General features: G+C 41.5%; 1 protein-coding gene across 3 annotated transcripts in view; it reads left to right on the top strand.

Moving 5' to 3' along the window:
• Positions 1–680: 680 nt before the first annotated feature.
• Positions 681–24,038, top strand: part of scaper (S-phase cyclin A-associated protein in the ER) — a 62,170-nt gene continuing 38,812 nt past the window's right edge. The window contains exons 1-20 of one of the 3 annotated variants that reach the window (XM_037107521.1): positions 681–1,003; positions 5,643–5,760; positions 8,005–8,081; positions 8,660–8,857; positions 11,037–11,137; positions 11,604–11,720; positions 12,359–12,486; positions 12,578–12,864; positions 13,382–13,732; positions 15,109–15,276; positions 15,387–15,453; positions 15,539–15,656; positions 16,002–16,113; positions 16,572–16,712; positions 17,084–17,239; positions 17,336–17,478; positions 17,607–17,688; positions 17,784–17,936; positions 18,965–19,072; positions 23,787–23,923. In XM_037107521.1, coding sequence (XP_036963416.1) covers positions 836–1,003; positions 5,643–5,760; positions 8,005–8,081; positions 8,660–8,857; positions 11,037–11,137; positions 11,604–11,720; positions 12,359–12,486; positions 12,578–12,864; positions 13,382–13,732; positions 15,109–15,276; positions 15,387–15,453; positions 15,539–15,656; positions 16,002–16,113; positions 16,572–16,712; positions 17,084–17,239; positions 17,336–17,478; positions 17,607–17,688; positions 17,784–17,936; positions 18,965–19,072; positions 23,787–23,923 — 2,930 coding nt within the window. In that variant the 5' untranslated portion in view covers positions 681–835. Of the gene's footprint in view, positions 1,004–1,939; positions 2,148–5,642; positions 5,761–8,004; positions 8,082–8,659; positions 8,858–11,036; positions 11,138–11,603; positions 11,721–12,358; positions 12,487–12,577; positions 12,865–13,381; positions 13,733–15,108; positions 15,277–15,386; positions 15,454–15,538; positions 15,657–16,001; positions 16,114–16,571; positions 16,713–17,083; positions 17,240–17,335; positions 17,479–17,606; positions 17,689–17,783; positions 17,937–18,964; positions 19,073–23,786; positions 23,924–24,038 lie in introns of those variants that run through there. The other 2 variants (XM_037107523.1, XM_037107524.1) reach the window with 2 other exon arrangements.

Raw genomic sequence — 24,038 nt, forward strand, 5'->3', positions numbered from 1 at the left:
GAATAGAATAGAATACAATAGAATAAAATAGAACTACTTTATTGATAGCAGTGCGTCTACAAGAATAAAAGAAAGAAAAAGAAAAACACTGTACATAACATAAATAAAGAAAGCAAGATATATACAATGTATATGCGCAGAGCAACTATAAACTATAAAGAATACTCATCAATACGATCGTACAATAAAGTATATATTGGGTTTGTCATTGCACATTCATAAGTATATGTTGGTTCTGTTATTGCACATTCATAGAAATTGTTTATTATTTCTTGTTTATGTATAAGCCCCAAAATAATCAATCTGTCAATGATAATGTGGAGAACAAAATAGTCTTTAAATGTGTAGGATTACTGATTATTTAAACTGCATTATCTGCGATTATCTAAACTGAGCACAGTGAAGCGTAAGACAGTCAAGGGAGAAGGGTTACTCTGCTTTTGTTTTGAAGGCAGGATCAAGTCTGTTCTGGTCTTCCTGCTAACTGTACAAACCTTCACAAATACTGAGACATCAACCAAACGTCCCGCCCGATCATCATGGTTGCTATGGAAGACAGTTTGAAATCCCGCCCCACAAATTATGCCCCACCCTTTGACCCACACTATCCTGTACCTGATTGGCTGGCGTGACTGCCGGTTCCAAGTTTCGGTTTATTTATTGGATAATCCCAATGTGTGTCAAAAATCTTAACTCAAAAGACTTCCCACTTGTTAGGTTGTCCTCACTGTCATGTATTTATCTGACATGTTTTTCCATCAACTCTAACAACAAGACAACGGCTTATTTGGACAACAATTTCTCACCGACTGAGCGTTGAATTTACCTCGGGTCGATGTCCAAAGACAACCGCCACGATGGACGACGCCGTGGCGCTGGGCAGCACCGTCTCGGCCCGAGAGTTAGCCAAGGTGGGGACGGGAGGGAGAGGTCTGGTAGCAACAGCTCGGGCTCCTCGCATGGAGGAGGCAAAAGCAAGAATTCACCCATATCCGCTTTAAAGGTACGTAGTGACTTGTTGGCTCGTTGCTAGTAGAGGGAATACAGTCGGTAAATTCGTTAAGAGCAATGTAATAGATACGCGGAGCTAGCTAGCGCGAGCTAACTTGGCTAACAAGTCCAGCAGGAATTTTGCATTTTTGAGTGACCTTACCTGCCGTAGGTGTGATGTTGGCTGCTTTCCCTAATTCTTCATATATCCTCCCCTCCACCAGCACCTTTGCTATACAAACTCACTCGTGAAACTAAAGCTTCGTGATATTGATGTGCAGAAATCTATTGTCTTGTGATTAGAAAGAATGTGACAAAAAAGGGTCGTGTTGTGTAGGGTACCACAAAATTAATTAACAGGAGAGGTCTGTAGTAGATGGGAATGGTATCCTCCTCTCCCTGTTTGTTCCAACTTCATGCAGACTCTCAAGTTTTTTTTGTGTGTGCAATTTGTAGGCAGACAAACCATGTGGGCTTGTGTGTTTTGTACCCTAGCAGCCCATGAATCATCGGGTGCCGAGTCCAATCAGATCCAGAGCATCAGCCTGTGTGCCTAGTGCACGGCCAGGCTTGCGTTAGCACACGCTGTCTCCGAGCCTGCAGCTACACTCTCATCACTGGCAACATAGCGCGGGGGGGGCAGAGCAGGCAGGCCTGCTGTGTGTTCACATGACTGCGCAGTGTTGTGGCAGAAGGAGAGTGAGAGATGAGAAACGGAGGGAGAGTGGGGGCTCTGATGCAGAGCAGGGAAAGCAGAGGAAAGAAGCTGTAAATATACGAGGCTGCGTGGAGAGGAGAGTGGCAGACAGACAGCAGCAGGCAGTGAGTCCGGCCTAAGAGGTGGCTGCTAACTCAGCAGAGCACTGAGGGCTCAGGCTAGATTACAGACAGGGTAGTCGAAGGCAGTACCGGTGGGCTACTGAGCGCTTGTCTCTTGCAGTCGCCACTTGGAGAGGAGTTGACACAGCTGGGCAAGTTGCTATAGCAGTGTGGACTACACAGTAGGAGTCTATTTTGGTCCTGCCGTCAGATGACGATGTCACCTTTCACAAGTGGCGGAGCTGGTGAGAGGGAACAGGTTGCCTGAAGTGGGCTGGAAAAGTATGTCAGGGGTGGATAAGGACGAGGAACCTGCTTACAGACTGTACTTCTATTCTGTAGGTATCATCTTGTCTTTTGATTTTTGTCTCTCCTGCCGAACTAGATCTCACCCACTTTCTTGCTACTTGCGTCTCTTTGTGGACCTTACCAAAAGGGAAACCTTACACTTGTCCCTTACTCAGCGCAGTCTAGAAAAAAAAGCACTCCTTCTGGTTCTTGGGGAAGGATTGCATGGCCATAACAGAAAATATGCTCTTCTACAGTGTATATTATTTTTCTACAGTGCAACCAAGGAGACAGCTTGTTTGCAGCTGATTAAATAGATCAAGAGAATGTTGCTGTAAGCCTTTTTTGCCTCAGGGTGCTGAGCCAGTTAGCAATCGGTTGTGAGTAGTGGCTGTGGTATTTTGACAACATTTATCTGTCATCCAGTGGCTGCGAATCCTAGGAAACACAGAGTAAATATTTGTAGTTTGTAGATGAGACATGGTGCATTGATGCTGACCCACCTCAGTAGCTGTTGCACATTTCATTGGGACCAGTGTTGTTTGATGTTCTTATCTCTTTGTAGTCTTTTCTACTTGGCCGAATAAAGCCCAGGCCACTCGACATGTAAAGAATTTTGCTCATCAAAAGTAGGTCAGCTGGGTATCTCCCTCCGGGACATTAAATAGTATCAGAGCAATACACGCATGCTGTTTCTTCATGTGTAACTGTTAATGAGTCACGTTCACATTATTCTATCGGCTGAATTGTCCGTCAAGATTGTTGCATGTTATAGTTACATAAACCTTGGCCTAATTATCACTTGTTCCAGGATAAGACATAAACTCTCACCCTCTTCATTTCACTTGCAAGTGTGGTAGAGGAATAATTTGAGCTGTAGCTTTCTTGTGGTGTTAGTGAGAGACAGCCAGGAAAAGACAGAACGGTTTGTTCCATGACTCATTTGCTATTAAGAGGAGTACTGGCTCTCGATTTTTGTGTTGGTTTCAGGTAACGATGTATTTACAGTCTGAAACCACATCTTTATAGTTGTCTGACAAAAATAGCCACGTTTGCACAGGACTTTGTCAACGCTAGCTTAAATCATATATGTAGAGAAGTGGTACAGGCTATTCTGCAGGGAGAGGATGCACAGAGATTGGAAGATCCAGAATGATAAGCCTCGAGGTATTAGCCTCTGTGTTGTTTTGTAATCAGATTGCCATAAGTCAGAATACATAGTCATGTAAGATTATGAAGCCAAATTATATCAAGTAAGCCACTGGGTACACTGAGTTTCTTTTGTCTATGTTATTGCTATGAGTGATTAAATGCTCCCAGGTTTTGGGGCAGATTTAGTTTATGAATTTATGCATGAGCTGTTTGTCTAAACTGTTTCGTGACCGAGTATCCCTCCACTGTTGATGCCATGTAGCATCACAGGGCATCAGGTAAAGGATGTGATGAATGACTTCTCACAGCATTTATTTTGGTGCACATTATCTGGCGCACCCGAGGTTATAGTCAAGTTCACTGATGCATAGTCAATGTGTGTAGGTCAACCATGATGCATGCTGGGCACATAGCACATTTAGCGCTTCTGCCTCTAGCTGTTTCTAGTCACAGTCTGTGCCAGCAGACCCCTTCCATAAACTTAATGCATGATGCAGTGTTGTGGCTTGGACAACCACTCATCAGGGATGGGACCAATTATTGAAACAGCATTGTGTAATACGCTCTCTTGTGATTGAGTCTCGCCATTTTCCCAGAATGGAAGGATTAGGGCTTTATTATGCAATAGAAATTAGTACTTGATTGATTTTTAATAATCTGAAAAACTTTTGCACACATTGAAAATGTTTGTGTTACTGTGAGGCACAGGATAGATGTAACATTTAACAGTCTCGTATTTAGATATAGATGTATTGTATTTAGATGATATTTATGTCATAGTATTTGATGTTTAAAATGTATAATGAATGGCATAAAGACAGGAAACATGTGATTTAGTTGTTGAAAAAGCTTTTGTAGTTTCTTGGTCTGTGATATCGCACTGTACTGCTTTACACAGTACATAACTCTACAAAATGGAGGTAACCATAGCAACGATACTCATGCTTCAGGCAGTGTTACTGGTTAGATCACCAGTAATTTAACTATTTGGTTTCAAGAATAATGCGGCGACATGCTATGGATTTTCTTTTTTTATTGTCAACAAATCCCATGGGAACATCATAACCAAAAATATGTCGGTCTCTTAATACTTTCCAATGTCCTTACCCTGTCTGTGGCACATCAAGCCTACTGACTCATACTGAGGACATAAATCATTAAAACAGATCATAAATGTTAGAGGCTGACCAATAGTGGGTTTTCAAACACCAGAATTATAATAAATGATATGGAGCTGGAAAAAGCCAGTAGCTGATCAAGCTATCAACCGGATATTGACTGATTAATCAGCTATTATTGACTTGAACATCAAACGTAAACTAATTAAGAAAATACATTTGGAGCTGAAGATAAAACTAAAAAGAACTATGAATCCTCAGTGATTGGACTTGACAGATACCTGTAAAAAGTCCCATCAGTCTATCTACCTCTAATACATTTCACTATGAAAGTAGGTCCTAATTTATCCTAATATAGCTGAGCACTACAGTTTTTAGTTAATCTAAACAGAGTTTTGTATGTGTTGAGGCTATCTACACCTGCATATTTGGTGTGATATTTTATATTTGTTACAAACATAAGGACATAGGATGTAACCTCGTGGAGTTGTGTACACAAATTATCCAGAATGTTTGCAACCATGTTCAAAGAGAACTAAACTTAAACTAAGGTAACTGTGTTTCATTTGGTCACCTGTCACTGTAAGTTGTGTGACAACATAAGACGAAATGTCAGAGTTAGAAAGGATGTTTGTTGAGCTATGCTAAACATTATGTAAATAAATATACAAAATATTTCCTTGTATGTGAATGTTTACTTCAGTGCCAGCTGCCCAAGATTGTCATAATAAAGGGACACGTCATCCACTGCAACTTTGTTGCTCAGTGATCTTAATTTTAAAACTCTAAGATTTAAATGTCTAAAATGCATTTTTTTATTCATTTTCTTAATACCAATGATTCCACAATACGAAGTCTTTTGTTTCGTTTCGTTTGAGGGAATTGCATACTGTGTTTGTGTATTTATTTATATATTTATTTATTTATAAATCTCTTCATGTTATTTGTTGGCAAAAAGAGAAATGTAGAATATATCTGTGGCCATGAAACAAGCATATACTGCATTTCTTGATTTCACAAAATGGAAAGTGATGAACTTGGCCCTCAGGCTTTTGTCCATTATTCCACTGATGCGTCATTGTCTCCTGTTTCTCAGAACTGTCTAATGTGAAACATGCCTTGTCTTTGGCAGCATATCATGATATTATAATGAAAGTCACCTTATGAATCCCACATCTGTGTATAAAAAACATTATGTCATATTGCTCTACACCATCTTTCCTTGTGCCTTGAATAAGATGCAACATTGATGTGTTGAATTTGTTTCTCTCACAGGCATCCTTTCAGCGCTCCAACAGCCATGACAAGGTGAGGAAAATAGTTGCTGAAGAAGGCCGTGCTGCTAGAAACCTCATTGCCTGGAGCGTACCTCTAGAGAACAAAGAGGAGGAAGGTTAGTAGTTGCAAGCAAAGCAAATGTTATGTGCAAATGTTATGTGCATGCATATGGATCATGGTTAATGGTTTTACAGAAATCTTCTTGCCTGAATTCAATTATTACATGCCCATATGAAAACTGTCAAATCAAATAACAACTTCATTGAATTTAAGGTACAAAAAAGAACTGTTAACTGGTTATGAAACAGTCTCAGTCTTATATTGATGCATGTATCTGACATGCATAAGCAAATAGGACTATCAGTGAGAAAATTGGCTGTTTCTGTATAGTCTATCGCCAGGTTGGTACCTTACTTATGTGAGTAGGAGAAGTCATAAAATAACTTCTTTATATGGTGGAGTGTTGTGGATGAATTGAGTGGTCTTGGTGAGAGAAGCTGCTCTGTAACCTGTTAATACAGTACAGCACTAAAAGTTTTACCAAGTCAGTTTACTTCACTTTGTAGTTAGAACAAGGTAACACTGTTACATGGATGCAAAGCAACAACACTCTTGCATTTCAAAAATGTTTAAGGGCTTTACGGTCTGTACAGTGTACAGCGAATGACATCCTGTCACTTTAGTCTCATAATTCAAGTGATGAAAAACTTCCCAGAATGGAAACAATCCCTTCTATCAAGGGGGGAAACATTTTGAAAAGCCACAAAAGAGGGACAGAAGAGGGACAGACATGCAGTACACATGTATGTCAAGTGTGCAGAACAGAACAATAAAATCACAGAGTATACAAATTTCATTTAGAGAATATCTGATCCTAGTAGATGATGTAGAATATAAATGAATTTTGATTCAGGGCGACGACTGAGCAGGCCAAGGCATCGCCAAGTGGTGCCTGAGCCACACATGATTTTGATTTGATTTGATTAGATGAGAAGGAGGCAAGATGATTCATTCATTAACTACTTCCATCATCTGCTCTAGAAAAAAAAACATTTTATGATTTTATTTATAAGTTAGTTTAAAATTCCCTTGCCCGATTGCTGTTGCGGACGGTGTTTACTGTAAGTTTTATTACCATATCTTTGAGCCAACAAAATGTGTTTAGTTTTGTAGTTTTTTTCTTTATTTATTACAATGCATTACAGTGGCCATCTTTTGCAATGTCAAACACAGTCTGTAATCTTACCCAAGCCAGACTCTGCTGTTTGTTGCAATGCAATATCAGCTAGAACACAATGATCATTTTCATCTCATGGCTAGACTGATAAATGATGGTAGAGTGTAGATAATCTGTCATGCAGGCTGAAGCTAACACCGATGCCCAGTGCACTGTTATGTAGAACATAACATTTTTGGAGGTACAGGTCAATGCTACGCTGTGGTTCACACTGTTTGGTTAATAGAATATTATGTAATGGGCTTTGACATGTTTACAGTGTTTTTGATGCAATTCCTGAAATCCTGAATGAAAAATATACCCATTTTAGATGTTAACTTTTCAACCCATCTTTTCAGCACTATAGTTTACTGTACAGCATGACAGAGCTCCCATCACTTTATTTAGGCTTTAAGCTCCTTTTAGAGCAACCCACTCAGAAACCCCCACTGAAGCCTCACACTTTCTCACTTTTGCCGTGACTCTGCCTCTTCCTCCTCTTTGTGGGTCAGTGCAGTTATTCTATTCAAGGCTTGTTTGCTGCTCTTGAGTTCATGCCATGAATGCTAAAAATCTTCAAACTGCCAGTTTTGTGTTGGTTGTTCTGTGTTCTGTATCTTCCACAACTGAATTGTCAATCATTTACCTTCAACACAACAATTATGGTGACTGTTTTGTCCACTCTCTCTTTGTACCTTTGTGGCATTTGGATTTGATAGTTACTAGTTAATTATGCTTCAGTGATTGTCCATGGTCAACATTAGGGTTTTAGCCAACAGTTATTTTCATTATCGATTTGATGTGCCAGTTTTTCGATTAATTGACCGTTTCCCAGACCCCAAAGTGACATCGTCAAACTTTTGTCAAACCACCAGATACCAAAACTCAAAGACTCTTCATTTACTGTCATACACGTTGAAGACAACAGCACATCCTTACATTTAAGGAGCTGCAACTGGCAAATGTTCACTTTTTAGCTTGAAATATGACTGAAATTGTTGATGAAGAATTTTATTTCCATCAACTATTCAATAGAGCTCCAAGAAACACATGCATGTTTATCGTTACCTTCATCAGGATTATCAGAGATTTATTTAATCAGTTGCTAAATGTAAATATATATTTTTTTTTATCTTCACACAGCAAAGTCCAAAAGCAACTCCAGTGGCAACTCCAGAGCCCAAAGGATCAATTCTGGGCAACAGAGGAACAAGAAACAGGTTGGTATATCATTTTCCTTCACTAGAGGGCACTGTTCACCAAGCTATGTCATCTATGTCTTTTGCCTCATGCTGCAAGTGTAACTGATGGCGATTGGATTTTCCTGTTTTGCTTTGTGTGTTTCACCTGTTGAAAAGTGGAGGCAAATCTCTGAATTTTCAATCTATAGACTTATGTACATTAGTCGTACTTGCATAAGTCTGACAGAGTTGCAAAGAGATGATTTACATTGCCACAGGCTGCAAGGAGAATGTTATAGGACTGGACTTTATGTAATGGCATGACGGCAATTGTTGCCAGCAGCAATTTGTCACCGACTGGGCTAGTATGCTAGTAATGCTCTTTAACCTAATATTTGATACCTCCTGACACGCTGGTTGAAACCAATGGGGTGATGCGTGGAGCCAGTATTGCCACGAGGGGTTCCAGTCTTAATAGGCACTAATAGCTGCACCCCACATCCCTGCAATCATGAAAACACTGCTCCTAGATGCTATAGATCACTTCAATTTTGCATGACATTGTAAGAGGTTTGTCATTGTTAGTCTAACGTTTACTCCATGTTCTCTCACCACAGAATGCTGCTTTGGAAAATAAAGGCACAGCCAGCTCCTTGTTGGACAAGGGGCCAGAGAAGAGCCCCACGAAAGCAAGGCAGCCCCGCAAGGTGGACCTGCGAGCACGCTACTGGGCTTTCCTCTTTGACAACCTGCGGCGCGCCGTGGACGAGATTTATGTCACCTGTGAATCCGATCAGAGTGTCGTCGAATGCAGGGTTAGTTTGCCATGTGGAGAAGAAAAATGGAAAAATGAATCTCCTTGGTGGAAATGCAAATTCTGTTTCCATGATCTGAACTGATCAGATAGTTCTTCTTTTGGGAGACTAAATGGTCTGCGGGTTTATGAACACTAGAGGGAGGCAGTGACATCATGATAAAATTTCTCCCTCACAGCTTGCATTCCTCCTGATTTCTGCTTTATGTCAGAGGGGCTCTCTGAAAGCTTGCTGGTGAGAGAATTATCACAGGACTCCGGGCCTGACTGGACTGAATATTGATGACAGAGAGTAAACAATAATATAAATGCTTTGCGTTTGTCATCAGGCATTCGCTGAAATTGGGCTTGGCCATTTCTACTTCATTTTGGTCCACATCTTGTGCAGAAAATGACCCTTATTTGTGAATGTGTGTGTTCTGTGTTGTCGCAGCCTTGGAGTAGTACTCTGCTGTTGCTCCAGGGCATACTGGTGTGATACTGCTGGTCCTGTGTTTTATTGATTCTTCTGCCATGCTGCATTATGCTGAGCATGGTTCTGGTGATGGTCTGCGGTCAGTACCGTAGCCCAGTTCCCTGTGGTGTGGTTGGCTCGCTGTCAGTGCCACAGTGCAGCTCCCTGTGGTGTGATAAGCATGTTGTCAGATGGCCTGTGTCAGACATCTGGCTCAGTAGGTGTCTTTTTTTTTTCTCCCCCTCACTGTATCTCTCTACACAGCCTAATGCTGTCTAATGGCCATGGAGCTGGGTGCTGGTCATAATCCCCTATCCCACCCAGCTTGGGCTTAATGGACACTGATAGATGATGGAGTCATCTGGAGGGGAAGCAGAGTGCTTTGATATCCCCCAGCCACAAACCCCCAGTGTAGCTGTGGGCAATCTGCAGTGTGTGTGCTCTCACACAAACAATTTCCCACCCAAAAACATGTGGACATAAACATAACCATTGTCAGGAAGTGATGCTCAACTCTCTGAAGTGTTACTGTAATGCTTTGTATAATTTGAATGAGAACCTCAGCACTGACCTCATGTAATATGTTTTCCCACTTGGACGGAAATTATTCACCCAGAAGAATGACTCATATATACTTCTCAATAATGCCCACACTCTTTAATCCACAGGCCTTCCTCAAATATATCAAGTTTTCCTTCAGCCCATCTGTGAGTTATTTAACCTATTACTAAGACCAGGCAAAAAAAGCTCTTGGTATTGGTGTTTGCTTGGAGGCAATACGGGTTCAGATTTTTATATATTTTTTTTATATATGTATAGAATTTTTAAACTAAAACAACAATATAAACTGTGAATGATTAACTTAGCTCAGTCAATCTGACTCAGCTTCTACCTGTTCATTCTTGTTTGTATGTATGGACCACAGGTTTTTACTGCCCATCCTACTTTATGGCAACGCCCCTGGAAGGTTAAACATTTTGTCATTCCTCATGAAATGTTATGTGAGGGTTGTATTTAGGTAAGTATGCCTGTTAACATGCTGAAAGCCACTTTACGGTGCCTTCACTCACTGTTGGTTTATCTGTCAGAGGAGAAGCGGGCTGCTCTCCGTCTTGGCCTTCATTACCAAATGAACACCAGGCCATGGCGGTGGTCTTTTCCTGTTAACCAGCTCTAATCAGCAGACCTGCTGCTGGACACATCTTTCACTGGTCTGACTTGTCTATTAACTAAAAGCACTGTGAAGCTTTACTCTCAATTACCACTCCCTTCACGCTTCCCATCAATCAGTTGTGTTCGTTTCATTAGAGCTCTGGGAAAAAGCTTTGCACAGTCCACCACCTCTGGATAACCAGCTCTTTGAGGAAGTTCAAGTGCTGATAATGGGCATTTGCCTTCTCTGTTCTTCCTCAGACTTTTCAATTGCTTTGTACATGAGCATGAACATGTGTCAGCCAGCCAGAGTAAATTTTTGAATTAACTGGAATGGCAGACTTGGGTTCTCATCAGGTGTTTGACTGTTTTATTGACTTGGCTTTATCAAAAAAAAAGAAGAACTTATCTGATTTTCACAACATTTGGACATTGTCTGAAACAAACAATTATGGATTCTTCAAAAACTATTACATAGATTTCCATGAAATTCAGATGGAGGATTGTTTTTTTTTTGTTTTTGTTTTGTTTTTTTGTAAGCACTCATCATCATTTTGTGTCTATTTGTCTTTAGGAGGTGTTGATGATGTTGGACAACTACGTACGGGATTTTAAAGCCCTCATAGACTGGATCCAGCTCCAGGAGAAGTTGGAGAAAACAGATGCCCAGAACAGGTAATCCTCAGTTTCTTTTTTTTTTTCTCACTCCTTTTCTTTGTCTCTCCCACACTACCCATTTTTAGTTGCTCCTTGAGGTGAAACTGGAAGTGCTGGTGTCTGGACTCTGGCTTTGAGTCACAAACAGAGTGGATCAATAGACTTGGCTTTGATTCAAAGAGATCCATGAGTTTATTGGCTTCTCTTTAACACAGTGACCACTACAACCGTAAATTGACTAAGAAATGAAATTCCCAGTGCTGCCTCCCAATTTGTTCATTTAAGTCATACTGTTAATCAATAAGACATCCCGAAATGTTACACGCTCCATTTATTGCAAAATTGCTGCAAGTGAATCAGCTATTTAACTGATTTGCTGAAGTGTAAGCCAAGTCTGTGTGTGTGTTTGGCAACTAAGGATTGTAATTAGCGTTATTTAAATAATGTTCACCACTCTCTCTTTTTTTTTTTTTTTTTTTTTCAGGCCCACATCTTTAGCCTGGGAAGTGCGCAAGATGTCTCCAGGACGTCACGTGATGCCCAGTCCCTCAGCAGACAGAATGGTTCCTTCTCCAGGGGCACGTCGAGCCCTCAACTTCGGGTAAGCGCTGACTTAGTCATGCTTTAAGGCCTGTATGCTGCATGAAACCTCACTTTCCATCAACCATTAGTTCTTTGATTTCATTTTAAAGATCAACATTTTATTTGATTTAAAGTTGTATTATAAGGCATCCTGTTATTAACCAATCGATATTTTAAATGATGCACTATGCCTGTTTTTGAAGGGGTTAGAAAATGCAGACTCCGTTATCTAGCAGTATAGCCATTGATTGCTGATGGAGAAGCATTTGTTTAATGCAATTTGTTCAGTCTCTCACTCTTTGGCCATAGAATCAGTGGAAGGTGTAGATGAAAGTGTCAGTTAAAGACTGCTGAAGCATCGGTTCAATATGTGCACTGCTCTGTAATCGGATGCCGCAGGAAATGGATATTGATCATGACGGAGGCCTGTTGTTCAATTCAGTCCCATGCTATCTAGGAGTGGAGAGTGCAGGCGTGTTAGATAGGCACTGTCTTCAGACTGCTCAAGTGTCTTACACGGGCAGGAATGTTGGGGCTGCTGAGAGATTAGATGTAATGGCGTAATAAAATTGAAAATCCTACCTGCTGACAGTAAAGGCTTCACTGCACAGGTGCACATTTGTTTGTTCTCATACATGATGTTTGTGTCTTATTTAGTGGTCCTCCGGCTACACTGGCTGCAGCCCGCCTCTCCCACACAGGCCCCAGCTGGGCAGACCGGGTGAAGTGCACTCAGGCCATACCTAACTCCAATCAACAAACCATCTCCCCAGTAGAAAAACTTGGTAAGAAATCTCCCCTTGCAGAAAGCCAGAATGTACTTGGACAGCACATCTTCTTCTCCTTGATTGACAAAGTCTCTTGTGTGCTCTCCAGGTAAAAAGGATGCAGAGGGATGGGAGACCGTCCAGCGAGGACGCACTGCCAAACCTCGCTCTGCTGCTATAATTGCCAAGGTCAGTCCTGTCTTGGCTCATGTCATCCCAAAACAGGACAGCGCCAAGTGTGACCACTCGCATCCGCCACCTCAAGAGGAGCAACAACTCCGTCCTCAGTGTCTCCCGGACAATGATGCAGCCAAGACGGACTCAGAGCAGGAAGTCCCTGCCGAGCCTGACGATCTGGAGAAGGTTGGACATCCAGAGAGTGGGCAGATGATTGAGGTATTGAGGTTCAGTACCTTGTGACGTCTTTCTCTCTGAGCAGTCCCTGGATATCAATTATTCACAAGGAACAGAGTAACACTAGACCATTTTATCAGCCACATTTGTTGTTGTTTTGGGCTCCATGGTATTCATAGACAGACTGTCCAGACAGGCATATCAACTTTAAGGCAATTGATTGTATGCTGACATTTCAGAGGCAGAAAATTCATTTTCACTCCCATGAAATAAATACTCTGTCGATGCCTCCAGACACACTTGGTAAGAGTGTGTTATAGTCATTGGTTGAATCACAAATACAAATCAGTATTTCCAATCTATCAGCTTAATTTGATCATAATTGGATGTTTAGGGCATGTTAGTACCAGCTTTCCTGCATGTTTTGTGTTTTTAGCTATGTGTTGGTTATTGACTGGTTTGATTTATTTTTGTGTGTGTTATTGCTCTCATGAATTGCTTGACATATGCATGTTTTTAAATTGAGTTTGCGTGTGTTTGTGTGTGACTGTCGGTGCAGCCCCCAGCAGAGAGTACACAAGACTCGGGGCAGTGTGTCGACGCACCCTGTGAAGACGCGCCTCCCCCCATAGCAGCTCTCACCCCATCCCAAGCCCCAGAGTCCAACCCGTCCTCAGCCACAGTCCCACCAACAGACATTACTCTATCAGTCCCACTCCCTGCTCTGGCACTCTCCACGTCCCCAGACCTTCCCCAGGCGGATGGGCTCAGTGCACTGTTGGCCTTGGGGGACAATGGGGCTGAGGGGGGCGCGTCGCAGGGCATGGCAACATCTGCTCCAGGACAGGCTGAGAATCCCATGGCAGCGGTGAAACTGGAGAGTGTGCTGGACCCCACAGAGCTTTCTACTGTGAGTGCTGAGAGATGGAGGAGCAGAGGGGAGGGTACGGGAGGGTGGGGGGAGCAGGGATCCCTAAGGATCCTTCACCGCCTAAACAAAGTCAATCTTAAGAAACCTCCAGACCAAATGTGCCGGCCAGACTGCTTAGCACCGTGCAGTGTTGTTATAGCACCATTCTCTGTGAAGAATAGCTGTGAGTTGATTACTTTTGTCCTTGAGCAAGTGCTCCCAGGGTGATGCCCAAAACAAATCTATCAACTTGTTTTCAGTTTAGCTTGTTTTTAATTGTTTTGGCCACCTTTTTCATATATATTGTGCAAAAAAACCCCAAACTGTAAAGAACCTTTCTGAGTTACCAATTTGTGTTCAGCCCAGCAACTGATCTTATGCAAACATTGTCTGCCCACATCAGGTGTTGTCACTGTTATTAAGCATCATGGAGTGTGTAAACACAGACCTCCGTACACTTAATCAAGGATGACTACAACTCTAAGTGGGGTACTGTCAGATTTTGACAGGCATTGAATAAAAATGTGGAAAAAACTTCAACTCAAATCTGCAGTGAAGGCTTCTTGGCCTCAAATGTAACACCAGTCTAGTTTTTGACCTCGTCCAGGCTGTTCTGGTGTTCTTAAGATTTTGAACTTTTTAACTTTCCCATACACGCCTCATGTAAAAGACTTGATGCTCTGGAGTAAACTGTGAGTCATTCCCTTTATTAAGCCATGTCATGAAAATGCATAAACGCCCAATATACTTGCAAGGTTGAGGTAAACAGGTTCCATCGGTTGCCTCCTTCCACCATCTCTTTATCCTCACAGTGAATGTGACCTGCATGACTCTTGAATGCTTCCTCACTTGTGATTCTTGTGATGATTGTGTGGTACAAACTGTGATTGGGTTGATATGGTGATCCCCTCAGTCTTTGGATCCTGCATCCAAGTACAAATCAGACCAACTTTACAGAAGTAAAAAGTATATTATTTCTGGTGCTTTACATGAAATACTTGATGTTCAACTATAATTGACCACATTTCTCTGTGTGGAATATTTTGTCCAATTAATTTACATATAGTGAGAAGAATAAGTATTGGACACACCTCTCTGACAAAATGTCAATATCAAGTAAGTCATGACTGTGAGCCAGCATGCGCAATACCAGGACCCTGACGCGGAAAATCTAAACAGAATGTAGCGTCATTCATTTGATTATTTAAGTCTGTGTTGTTGCAAAATAAGAAAATATGTATATCAAAAAGGCCAATCGTATCACAGTAACAGGTTTTGTTTTTGTTTTTTCTTGTGGTTGTTTGCATGATGTCAACATTTTATGAAATTTGAAATGCTGCATGTGTGAAGTGGTATCTATGTTGCCATGTGTCCAGCCCCAGTCCATGGCAGAAGTCCTTGCCAAGAAAGAGGAACTTGCCGACCGGCTGGAGAAGGCCAACGAGGAGGCGATTGCCAGTGCCATCGCTGAGGAAGAGCAGCTGACCAGAGAGATACAGGCCGAGAACAACGACCTGGAGACTGACAATGAAAGCGACTTCTCTGTAAGATTAATAATTCTTATTTTAAGCTTGTTAATGTTTGGATCCTTTTTATTTGACAGCAAGTTTGTACGTTGACATCTAAAAAAAAAAAAGACAAATCTTTATTACAGGCAAGCATTGGCAACGGAGGATGTGGAGTCAATATTGATTGGAGTGACATGCTGGCAGATTATGATGGTACGGTGGTCAACATCTAAACGAAAACTCAATTGTCGTCCTTTGTAATGGCAAACATTACACTGAAGTATGTTTATTTTTCTAGCTCGTGAGCCATGGCGTCAGAGTACCTCATGGGGGGATATTGTAGAAGAGGAACCAGCTCGCCCTCCTGGACATGGAATCCACATGCACGAGAAATTGTCCTCACCGTCACGCAAAAGGTGCAAAACATTTTCATGTTTCTTAACATTGTTTTGCACTGTTTATTTCTAACACAGTATCCATACAGTACAGTCAGCTAACATTTTTTTAGTGCCGTCCTCAACAGCAGTTCAGTGTACTCATTTGCAAACCCCTTTCTTTTTTTTTTTTTGACAAGGATTTAGTCCAGCAGCCTGAGAGTCACAGGCCCACTCACTGAGCCTGACCTTTTCTTTTGTTTTAGGGTGACCACCCAGAACATCTAAATAGGCCCTATTGCCTATCAGAATCTATGTCTGCTATACGCATTTTCAATTAGAGGCAAGCGGAAAGAGATGAATGATTTGTTTCCATGTTTTTGACAGAACAATTGCAGAGTCAAAGAAGAAACATGAGGAGAAACAGCTGAAGGCGCAGCAGCTGAGGGACAAACTCCGTGAGGAAAAGACGCTCAAACTGCAGAAGCTCTTGGAGAGGGTGAGTGGGCCGTGCTAAGTTGACGGAAAGCACCCTGAACAAACTCCATGCAAGCTAACGCCAGTCTGGCTCCTGACGAGAGGTTTTGTCAGCACACTGCCTGATAGAATCACTAAATATTATAACCCCCTCCAGTCGCATCCAGGCCAGCTGGCCGCAGACAGTCGTGAGAGAGACCCCCGTCCAAAATGAACAGCCTTTCATGAAGTTTGTTTTTGTTCCCCAGACCATGGCAAGATGAGTGAGTTCCAGAATAAATCAGGATTAACCACATAAATACATGAAGTGGTGTGTATTCGTGTTAATCCCCATGTGGACATGCAGGAGAGGGTAGCAACAGATAGATTAAAAATCTATTGTATGTGTTTTGGAGAGAATGTACAACATTTCTTTGCTTTTTTTTTTTTTTTTAATTCACATTTTCAACCGTACCTGCATATTGCTCTTTTTTTCTGCAGGAGAAAGAGGTGAGAAAATGGAAGGAGGAGTTGTTAGAGCAGCGTCGAAGGATGATGGAGGAAAGGCTGTTGCATGCAGAGTTCAAGCGAGAACTGCAGCTCCAGGCAATTGTGAAGAAAGCCCAAGAAGAAGAAGCCAAGGTAGAGGAGGGGATTCCCCTGAAAAGCAGTAACCAGATGCTCGTGCCAGCGAAATTGTTTTTTTTTTTTTTTTTATGACTTAAGTGGGACGTTTGCGGTCATACTTTTTTTTTTTTACTTCCAGTGTTAAATTACATTCATCAACACACAATGTCTCTAAAAAAAATGACTGCTGTGGCTTGACAGCATGTCAGTCGGCTGATTCTAGCCAAAATATTGCTCCTATTTTTTTAACACATTTCACAAGTTACAATATTTAGACTGGATGGTCAAACCAACACCCCCCAAACTTTTATATGTCTGCATTCATGTTTATTGATATTTATCCTGTCTGTATAAATTTCCTGGTTCATATGAATGTTTTTTTACAGGTGAATGAAATCGCATTCATCAACACGCTGGAGGCCCAAAACAAGAGGCATGATGCCCTGGCCAAGTTAAATGAGTATGAGCAACGGCTTAATGAGCTGCAGGAAGACAGACAGAGGAGACAGGAGGAGAAGCAGGCCAGAGATGAAGCTGTACAGGTGAGACGATAACCAAAGATTAACATTCATTTTTTTTCTTTAGTTTATAAGTTTTGATTTTAGGTGCATCTTCAATGTCCTCCACTCCCTCTGTAGGAGCGTAAACGGGTCCTGGAAGCAGAGCGGCAGGCAAGGGTGGAGGAGCTGCTGATGCGGAGGAAGGAGCAGGAGGCTCGTATTGAACAGCAGAGGCAGGAAAAGGAGAAGGCTAGGGAAGATGCAGCACGGGAAAGAGCCAGGTTTGTCGATACATAAGTGGCAGCTCCACTCCGCATTTGAATCCAACAGTTACTTTGTTAAATGGGAGACTTTTATTTACTTGTACAGTCATTTTTAATTAATTAATTTTTTTTATGGTCTTATGAAGAGACCGAGAGGAACGTCTGGCTGCTCTTAGTGCTGCTCAGCAGGAGGCCATGGAGGAGCTGCAGAAGAAGATCCAGATGAAGGTAAGTTTATACCATGCCACCTTGTGTCCCCATCGGACACCGTACAGGAATTCCCAGGTTCCCATATGACCCCTGGTGTCTGGTTTCTTCCATAGCACGATGAGAGCAGCCGGAGACATATGGAGCAAATCGAGCAGAGGAAGGAGAAGGCTGCTGAGCTCAGCAGTGGTCGACATGCTAATACGGACTATGCCCCCAAACTTACACCATATGAGCGCAAGAAACAGTGCTCCCTGTGTTGCGTTGTGGTATGTACAGCTTTTTTTACACCTTCCTAATGGGCACGAATTGTCCTGCGACCTCTTCATTTAATTACATTCCACTCCTGGACTAAGATTGAGTGAGGGAAAAGATGCCGATTTTGTAGCAAAACACCTCTGTGCAGCCCCTGTGTTTATTTGGCAGGCTGTATATACATTAAAATGTTGATGGAAGGTGATTCAGGGGATTTTTGGAAGAGGGCACATTTAAATGAGGATTTAACTGCATTGATTAAACATGGCCTCTTAAATAAAGATTTATGACTGGGCATGCTTATTCTTTTTCAAGTGTCAGGCGAGACAAGCAGACACATTTATCTCTGACAGAGTGGCTACCACGGCAACAAGGGTGGGACACCTTGAGTCTCCAAAGCAGCATCAGATAAAGAGGAGGGTCTGGGGGGTGGAAGAGGGAATCTTGTTAAAATGTTAGATGACCTTGGCCAGCATCTGACACCAGAGATCATGGATTGGTCAGCAGCAAGCACTTAATTTAATGACATTAAACACAAACCATTCTAAACGGGCTTGTTTCCAGAGATTGGAGAACAGCATTGTTTCCTGCACACCTGCCTCTTGTTGCGGCCATTTCTCAAAGCTGCATTAATTTAGACATCTATAAGTCCACTGCTGTCCCCACCATTAAATGTATTTAAAACATCTTGTAAAGCATTTTGGGTTTTGTTTTAGTGTATCCAAGATGAGTTATATTATTAAGGGTCCTATCCAGCTACATTCTATTGCTGAAGGCTCAATTGGTCTCATAAAAAATTGTTATACAAAACAAAAGGCACATTGTTGCCCATTTAGAAAAAAATATGGCTCATGTAACAAATCACTTGTCCGTTCCTTAGGTTTTCCTTTAAACTGAGCTTTAGTAGAGACAATTTTTGTCCCTTTTGAAAAGCTCATGTGGTATATTGTTTCACCAGCGTCCCCTGGGTCTCTGTTGACCCTGCTTCTGTCTCCATTGTGTCTGCAGCAGTGACCTCTGACCACTGTGTTTGTGTTTGTAGATCACCTCAGAGGTGCACCTGTTCAGCCACACCAAGGGCAAGAGGCATCAACAGGCCGTGCGAGACAGTAGCAGCATCCAGGGACGGGAGCTCTCTGATGAGGAAGTGGTGCGTATCACACACACACACACACACACACACACACACACACACACACACACACACACACACACACACACACACACACACACACTCACACACTCCCACTCCCTGCCAGGAACAAACACCCACTCATCCTGTCAAAGAATATAGCCCTGCTGCTGCTTGTGTCATGTAAAAAGACAAAAGGGACGCCATGGTTGGCTTTTATGACGTGGTCATTATTATTGTTTATGCGTCCCCTTATATACTGCCACGGCTCTGTTGCTGGCTTTGTGAGATTACAAATGGGCCTTGAAACGTACACAGTCAGGGTTCAGTGCTTCAGTGGAGGGGTGACATCACCCCCTTGTCTCTAGGCTGTTTTTGTCATGGAGCACCTTTCCAAGGGAAGGCAGCTCGTTAATGCAAGGTAACCTCTCAGGCTGCAATATGAGATTGGCTTTTCAGCAGTGCTCATTGTGAGGCTGACAACTGTTGGTGCTATACGCAGCACCTTTGGCCCCAGTAGTTCCTTCATTCAAAGCTTTTCTTCTGCGGGGAATAATTGATACCCTCCTGCTTCCTTTCCTCTATCATTTCCTCTGCAAATGCAGGTATTTATTTTTATTTGACAGAATGATAAACATGGAAGCAATGGAGAGAAGAGCTTTACCAACATAGTACTATAAACAGTTTATATATGAACAGAACTCAAAAAATTGCAATGTGTCTATCAGTATAATGTTGTTTAAAAGGGGCAAAAATAGAGAAGTTTAAGCAATGGTTTGTTTTTAAATAGCCGGTATCTGCTAAAGTTAAGATAAATCCTGCTAGCCTTGGCATGTCTTGTCTCAAATTAACGCTTTGTGACTCAAGAGGTGATAGTAGAGCTCATGCCTCTCGAGGTGGGCAGTGAGTGATGCCTGAACTTTACACCTTTCATGCCCTTGCCTAAATGTGTACTTGTTAGAGCCACTGTAAATCACCTTGTTACTGTTGTCCTGGCATCAAACTGCCCTCAGTCTGTCTTGTCTTGTCTTAGATATTGCACATTTTAATGAATCAGCAACGTTATAGTATCACTACCATGAATATTGCCTTTTTTCAGTATGTATGAATACAAGTTTACATCTCTGAACTCCAAGTCATCCTTGTATGGTTTTGTATCTGGATTATTCTAAAAGCTATACTTGACAGTTTGTATTAAGTGTGTTATTGGATTGGCCTGTTGGTCTTGAAGTTTCTCTAAAAGATAATGTTTAGAGGTCCAGAACAACTTAATCTTATTCTATGTGAAAGCTAATCAAGCTGTCCAATAAATCTACATTTGTTTAGATAGACTAATGTGGCCCCTTGTTATTTATATCAAATCTCATTTTGGTGTCTAGTATTGAATTCATAACACTGCCAACTATTTTCCAGACTGCGCCTCCATAACTCTCTCTGCAATGAAAGATTTTTAATTAAAATGAAGATGGTTGGTTCAACTGAGCACAGGTCACGGCATAGTTTTTCAGGGAGCCGGCGGCAAATGCCCTGTGCCTTCATATTTAGTCATTTTCTCTCATTCTGAAAGACCTGCAAATTAAATTGCAAATAAAATGATTATCCACTGGGTAAAGTCGATGTATAGGAGCGGAGCCTGACATGGCAATCATTCTTTTTACTCGCCAGCTGTCCTGGTTTAAAATGATGCAGGTAATATCCAAGACCCATGACATGATTCACTGATCATCTTTTAGACATGGCAGCACAAAACCCTTGCTCTTAGCAAGCATTGCTAGTAGAAAGATCACTAGAATGCAGAGGGTATCAGACTAGCCCTCCCAAAGGCACCGAGTAGTCCTAAAGGTCTTGTAGTTAAAGCTGCACTGATAGCCCTACATTGAGAACAGTGATGAAATATCCAGACTGCCAGCTGAAGCGAGCCTCTCCCTCCCCACAGTGTTATGAGATCCAACATCTTGTCTCGTTATAGCAGTGAAGCTGCTGTTAAGTGATCCAATGAATAGTTGTCTGTTTTTTTTTGTCTCGTGTGTTACTTATGCCCTTCTTAAATGTCACTGATAAGATGCTGTTCAATACAAAAATGTCATATAAACCACTGTAGTGGTGGTAACTATATCCAGTCCAGTGTCATATCTTATCTAGTAACCAACATGAAATACAGCTGTTTGTTTCACACCAAATGGAAAGCCGACCTCCCAGGCCTTTGTTTGTGACAAGAAAGGCAGTGGATGAACACATCCCATAGATTCTGTATGTTGTGTTGGCCGCTCTTTAGATCTGTTATAGGTCTGTTTGTGTCAGGGGAAAGGAGCGATGTTGAGAGCAGTATCACATTACTCGCAATCTGTCGTATTGTGCTGTAGCAGTGGCCTAAGGCCAGCGTCTATGCTGCTTTGTTACAATGGTTCAGTGGTAGACAGCTGTCTGTCATCAAATTTGATTGTCTCAAACAGTCTACACAACTTCCATTCAGACTAGCCTCTAAGCAACAGGAAATGGGATGTAATCATTATATATTTATTTGCTAAAGGATCATTGTCTGTGTGTCAGCATTATACTCTTATTTGACAGCTTAATATTCCAGGTACCCTTTTTATTTTACCACCAGTGTGATTTTGCAAAGATGTTTTGGATGCGGCACTGAAACGATTCCATTAAGTGAGTGGCTCTTGCACTGGATAGCCTCTCAGAGAGATTACTGAACAGCTGCCTCCCAAGTGAGGGACAGCTACGGTCATGAGCCATGACTGACCTGTAGTCCCTCAGAGTAGAGGGCAGAGGTGTGCGCATACAAATACAGACACACCCTCCTACCAAACACTCGCAGTGAGAAATTAACAAGTATGCAATTTCACCTTCAAATAAAATTGGTGCATAGTCTTGTGTTTAACCCAAATTCCTAGCTTATTTGTGCAATTGTGGACCATGTTGCTATGGTATAATATGAGAATGAGATTTGATTGACATTGCTGGCAACAAAAAAACTCACAACTGTCATACATTTTGATCCAAATATTACTAGAATATTTCTTAAATAGAAGACATCACTTGGGCTCTGAGAAATGGTGATAAGCACTTTTGAAAATGTTTGAATACATGTTAATCGTGAAAATAATCAAAGGATTATTCTATATTAAAAGAATCTGAGTTTGAAAAGCTATTTAAAAATGATTGATATTTGCTCCATAGTAGTGGTTTATACAAAAGGTTTTTATGGCCTTTAAGTCAAAATGGTAAAGAAACCTTTACATTCAGTTAGTTTTGTGGCACTAATTCACTCTATCACACTTTAACCCAACTAAGGACACCTGTTATTCCATGACACTAAGTGAAAACCCCTATTCAGGCAGCAGGTGCACTGACAACACTTGTGACCAAAGGGTATTGCATCCCACACACAGTTCAGCTTGACTGCTGAATGGAAGCCCCTTTATCTGTGAGGCCATCCTATCCTCTGGGGTGCTGGATGACAGCGTAATTGGGTAATTGGTTTTTCTTGCACATGCATCATGTTGTTCAAATTGGGTTACATTCCCTTGTCTCTTAGTGGAAATATCAGAATCATCTGACAGGGACAGACAGGAGGCAACACCTCCAGCTTTTTCGCAGGTCTGTGGGCGGATGGCTTCAAAAGAGTAGGGGTAATTACAGGATATAATGGTGTTATTGAGAGGTGTAGATCTACATGTCACACAATATAGTCGGTGCCACATCAAATGAGTATAACCTCTGCTTGGAGACATTGAACAAGGATTATAATAGGATATTTATTCCCATCGTAATTTTGACTTAAATATGTTTTTTGCGTCGTCATTTTTCAAAAATAAGAATGTTTTATTTATTTACATTGCACAAGAAACACAGTTTGCATTAGTGTTACAGTTTATATATGTACCCGTGGTGGAAATAATTTACATACCAGGCTGGTGCACAGTGTTGGTGCTCACTGTTTGTCATGTATTGTCTTTATGCATGTCCTCTGTGTTTGTTCTTTTTATTGTGCCTGCTGTACGAATTGCCCCTCGGGGACGAATAAAGTTTTTTTTAAATTGAATTGAGAGCAACAAGACCAGACTATGTAACAAAACTTGTTATACATGCAGAAGGTCTGCATTCAAAGTTTTACTTAGGATAAAGTACTACTTATAAGCAGAATGTACTTAAAGAACTTACAACACAAAATACACAGAAAGGCTGCTTTCAGACTGTCATGTTATATTGATAATAGTAAACTATAATTGGGTTATTATTGCTCATGTGTGAAAGTGTAACCAACAATTTAATGCTGGAGCCAAACAGATACATTTATACATACATTGGTGTGTACCTGGAAAATTTGTTTACCTGCTTTGTATTCTAGTTGTCATCTTAAACATCTTCTGTAATTTATAAGATGCTTATGAGTGTCGCAAGAGAAATCTCAATCTGCACAGTAACTGGCACCTAGAGCCATCAGATGAATGTAGATGAATGTAGTCAAGTACAGTATTTCTCTTTGTAATCTTGCACTTCTACTCCACAACATTTCAGATAATGGAAATATTCCAGTAAAGTACAAGTACCTCAAAACTATACTTAAATACAGCACTTTAGTAATAGTGCTTATTTACTTTCCGCCACTGATTTTTGGCACCCAAAACCAGACACACTAGTGATTTCAGAAGCTTGTTCTAAGTAACAGTACATAAAATTGCCAGCATTGTCTCTCATGTATTGATTTTGTCTATTCTAGGAGCATCTTTCCTTGAAGAAATACATTGTGGATATTGTGACAGACAGCTCAGTGTCCTCTGAGGGCATGAAGGATGGGGAAGAGAGACAGAAGGCACGGAAGAAGGCAAAGAAGCTGCGCGCCAGGATGAACTCCAGGTAATGCATCCATTTTCTCTCTCTGTCAGTCTGCCTCTCTCTGTTTCTCTCTCTCCCCATCCTTCTTCTCACAGGTACAGAGGATAAAACTGTGCCAGGACTTTTTTTTATGAGT

This window comes from Acanthopagrus latus, chromosome 8 (genome assembly GCF_904848185.1).
Source record: "Acanthopagrus latus isolate v.2019 chromosome 8, fAcaLat1.1, whole genome shotgun sequence".
Lineage (NCBI taxonomy): Eukaryota > Metazoa > Chordata > Actinopteri > Spariformes > Sparidae > Acanthopagrus > Acanthopagrus latus.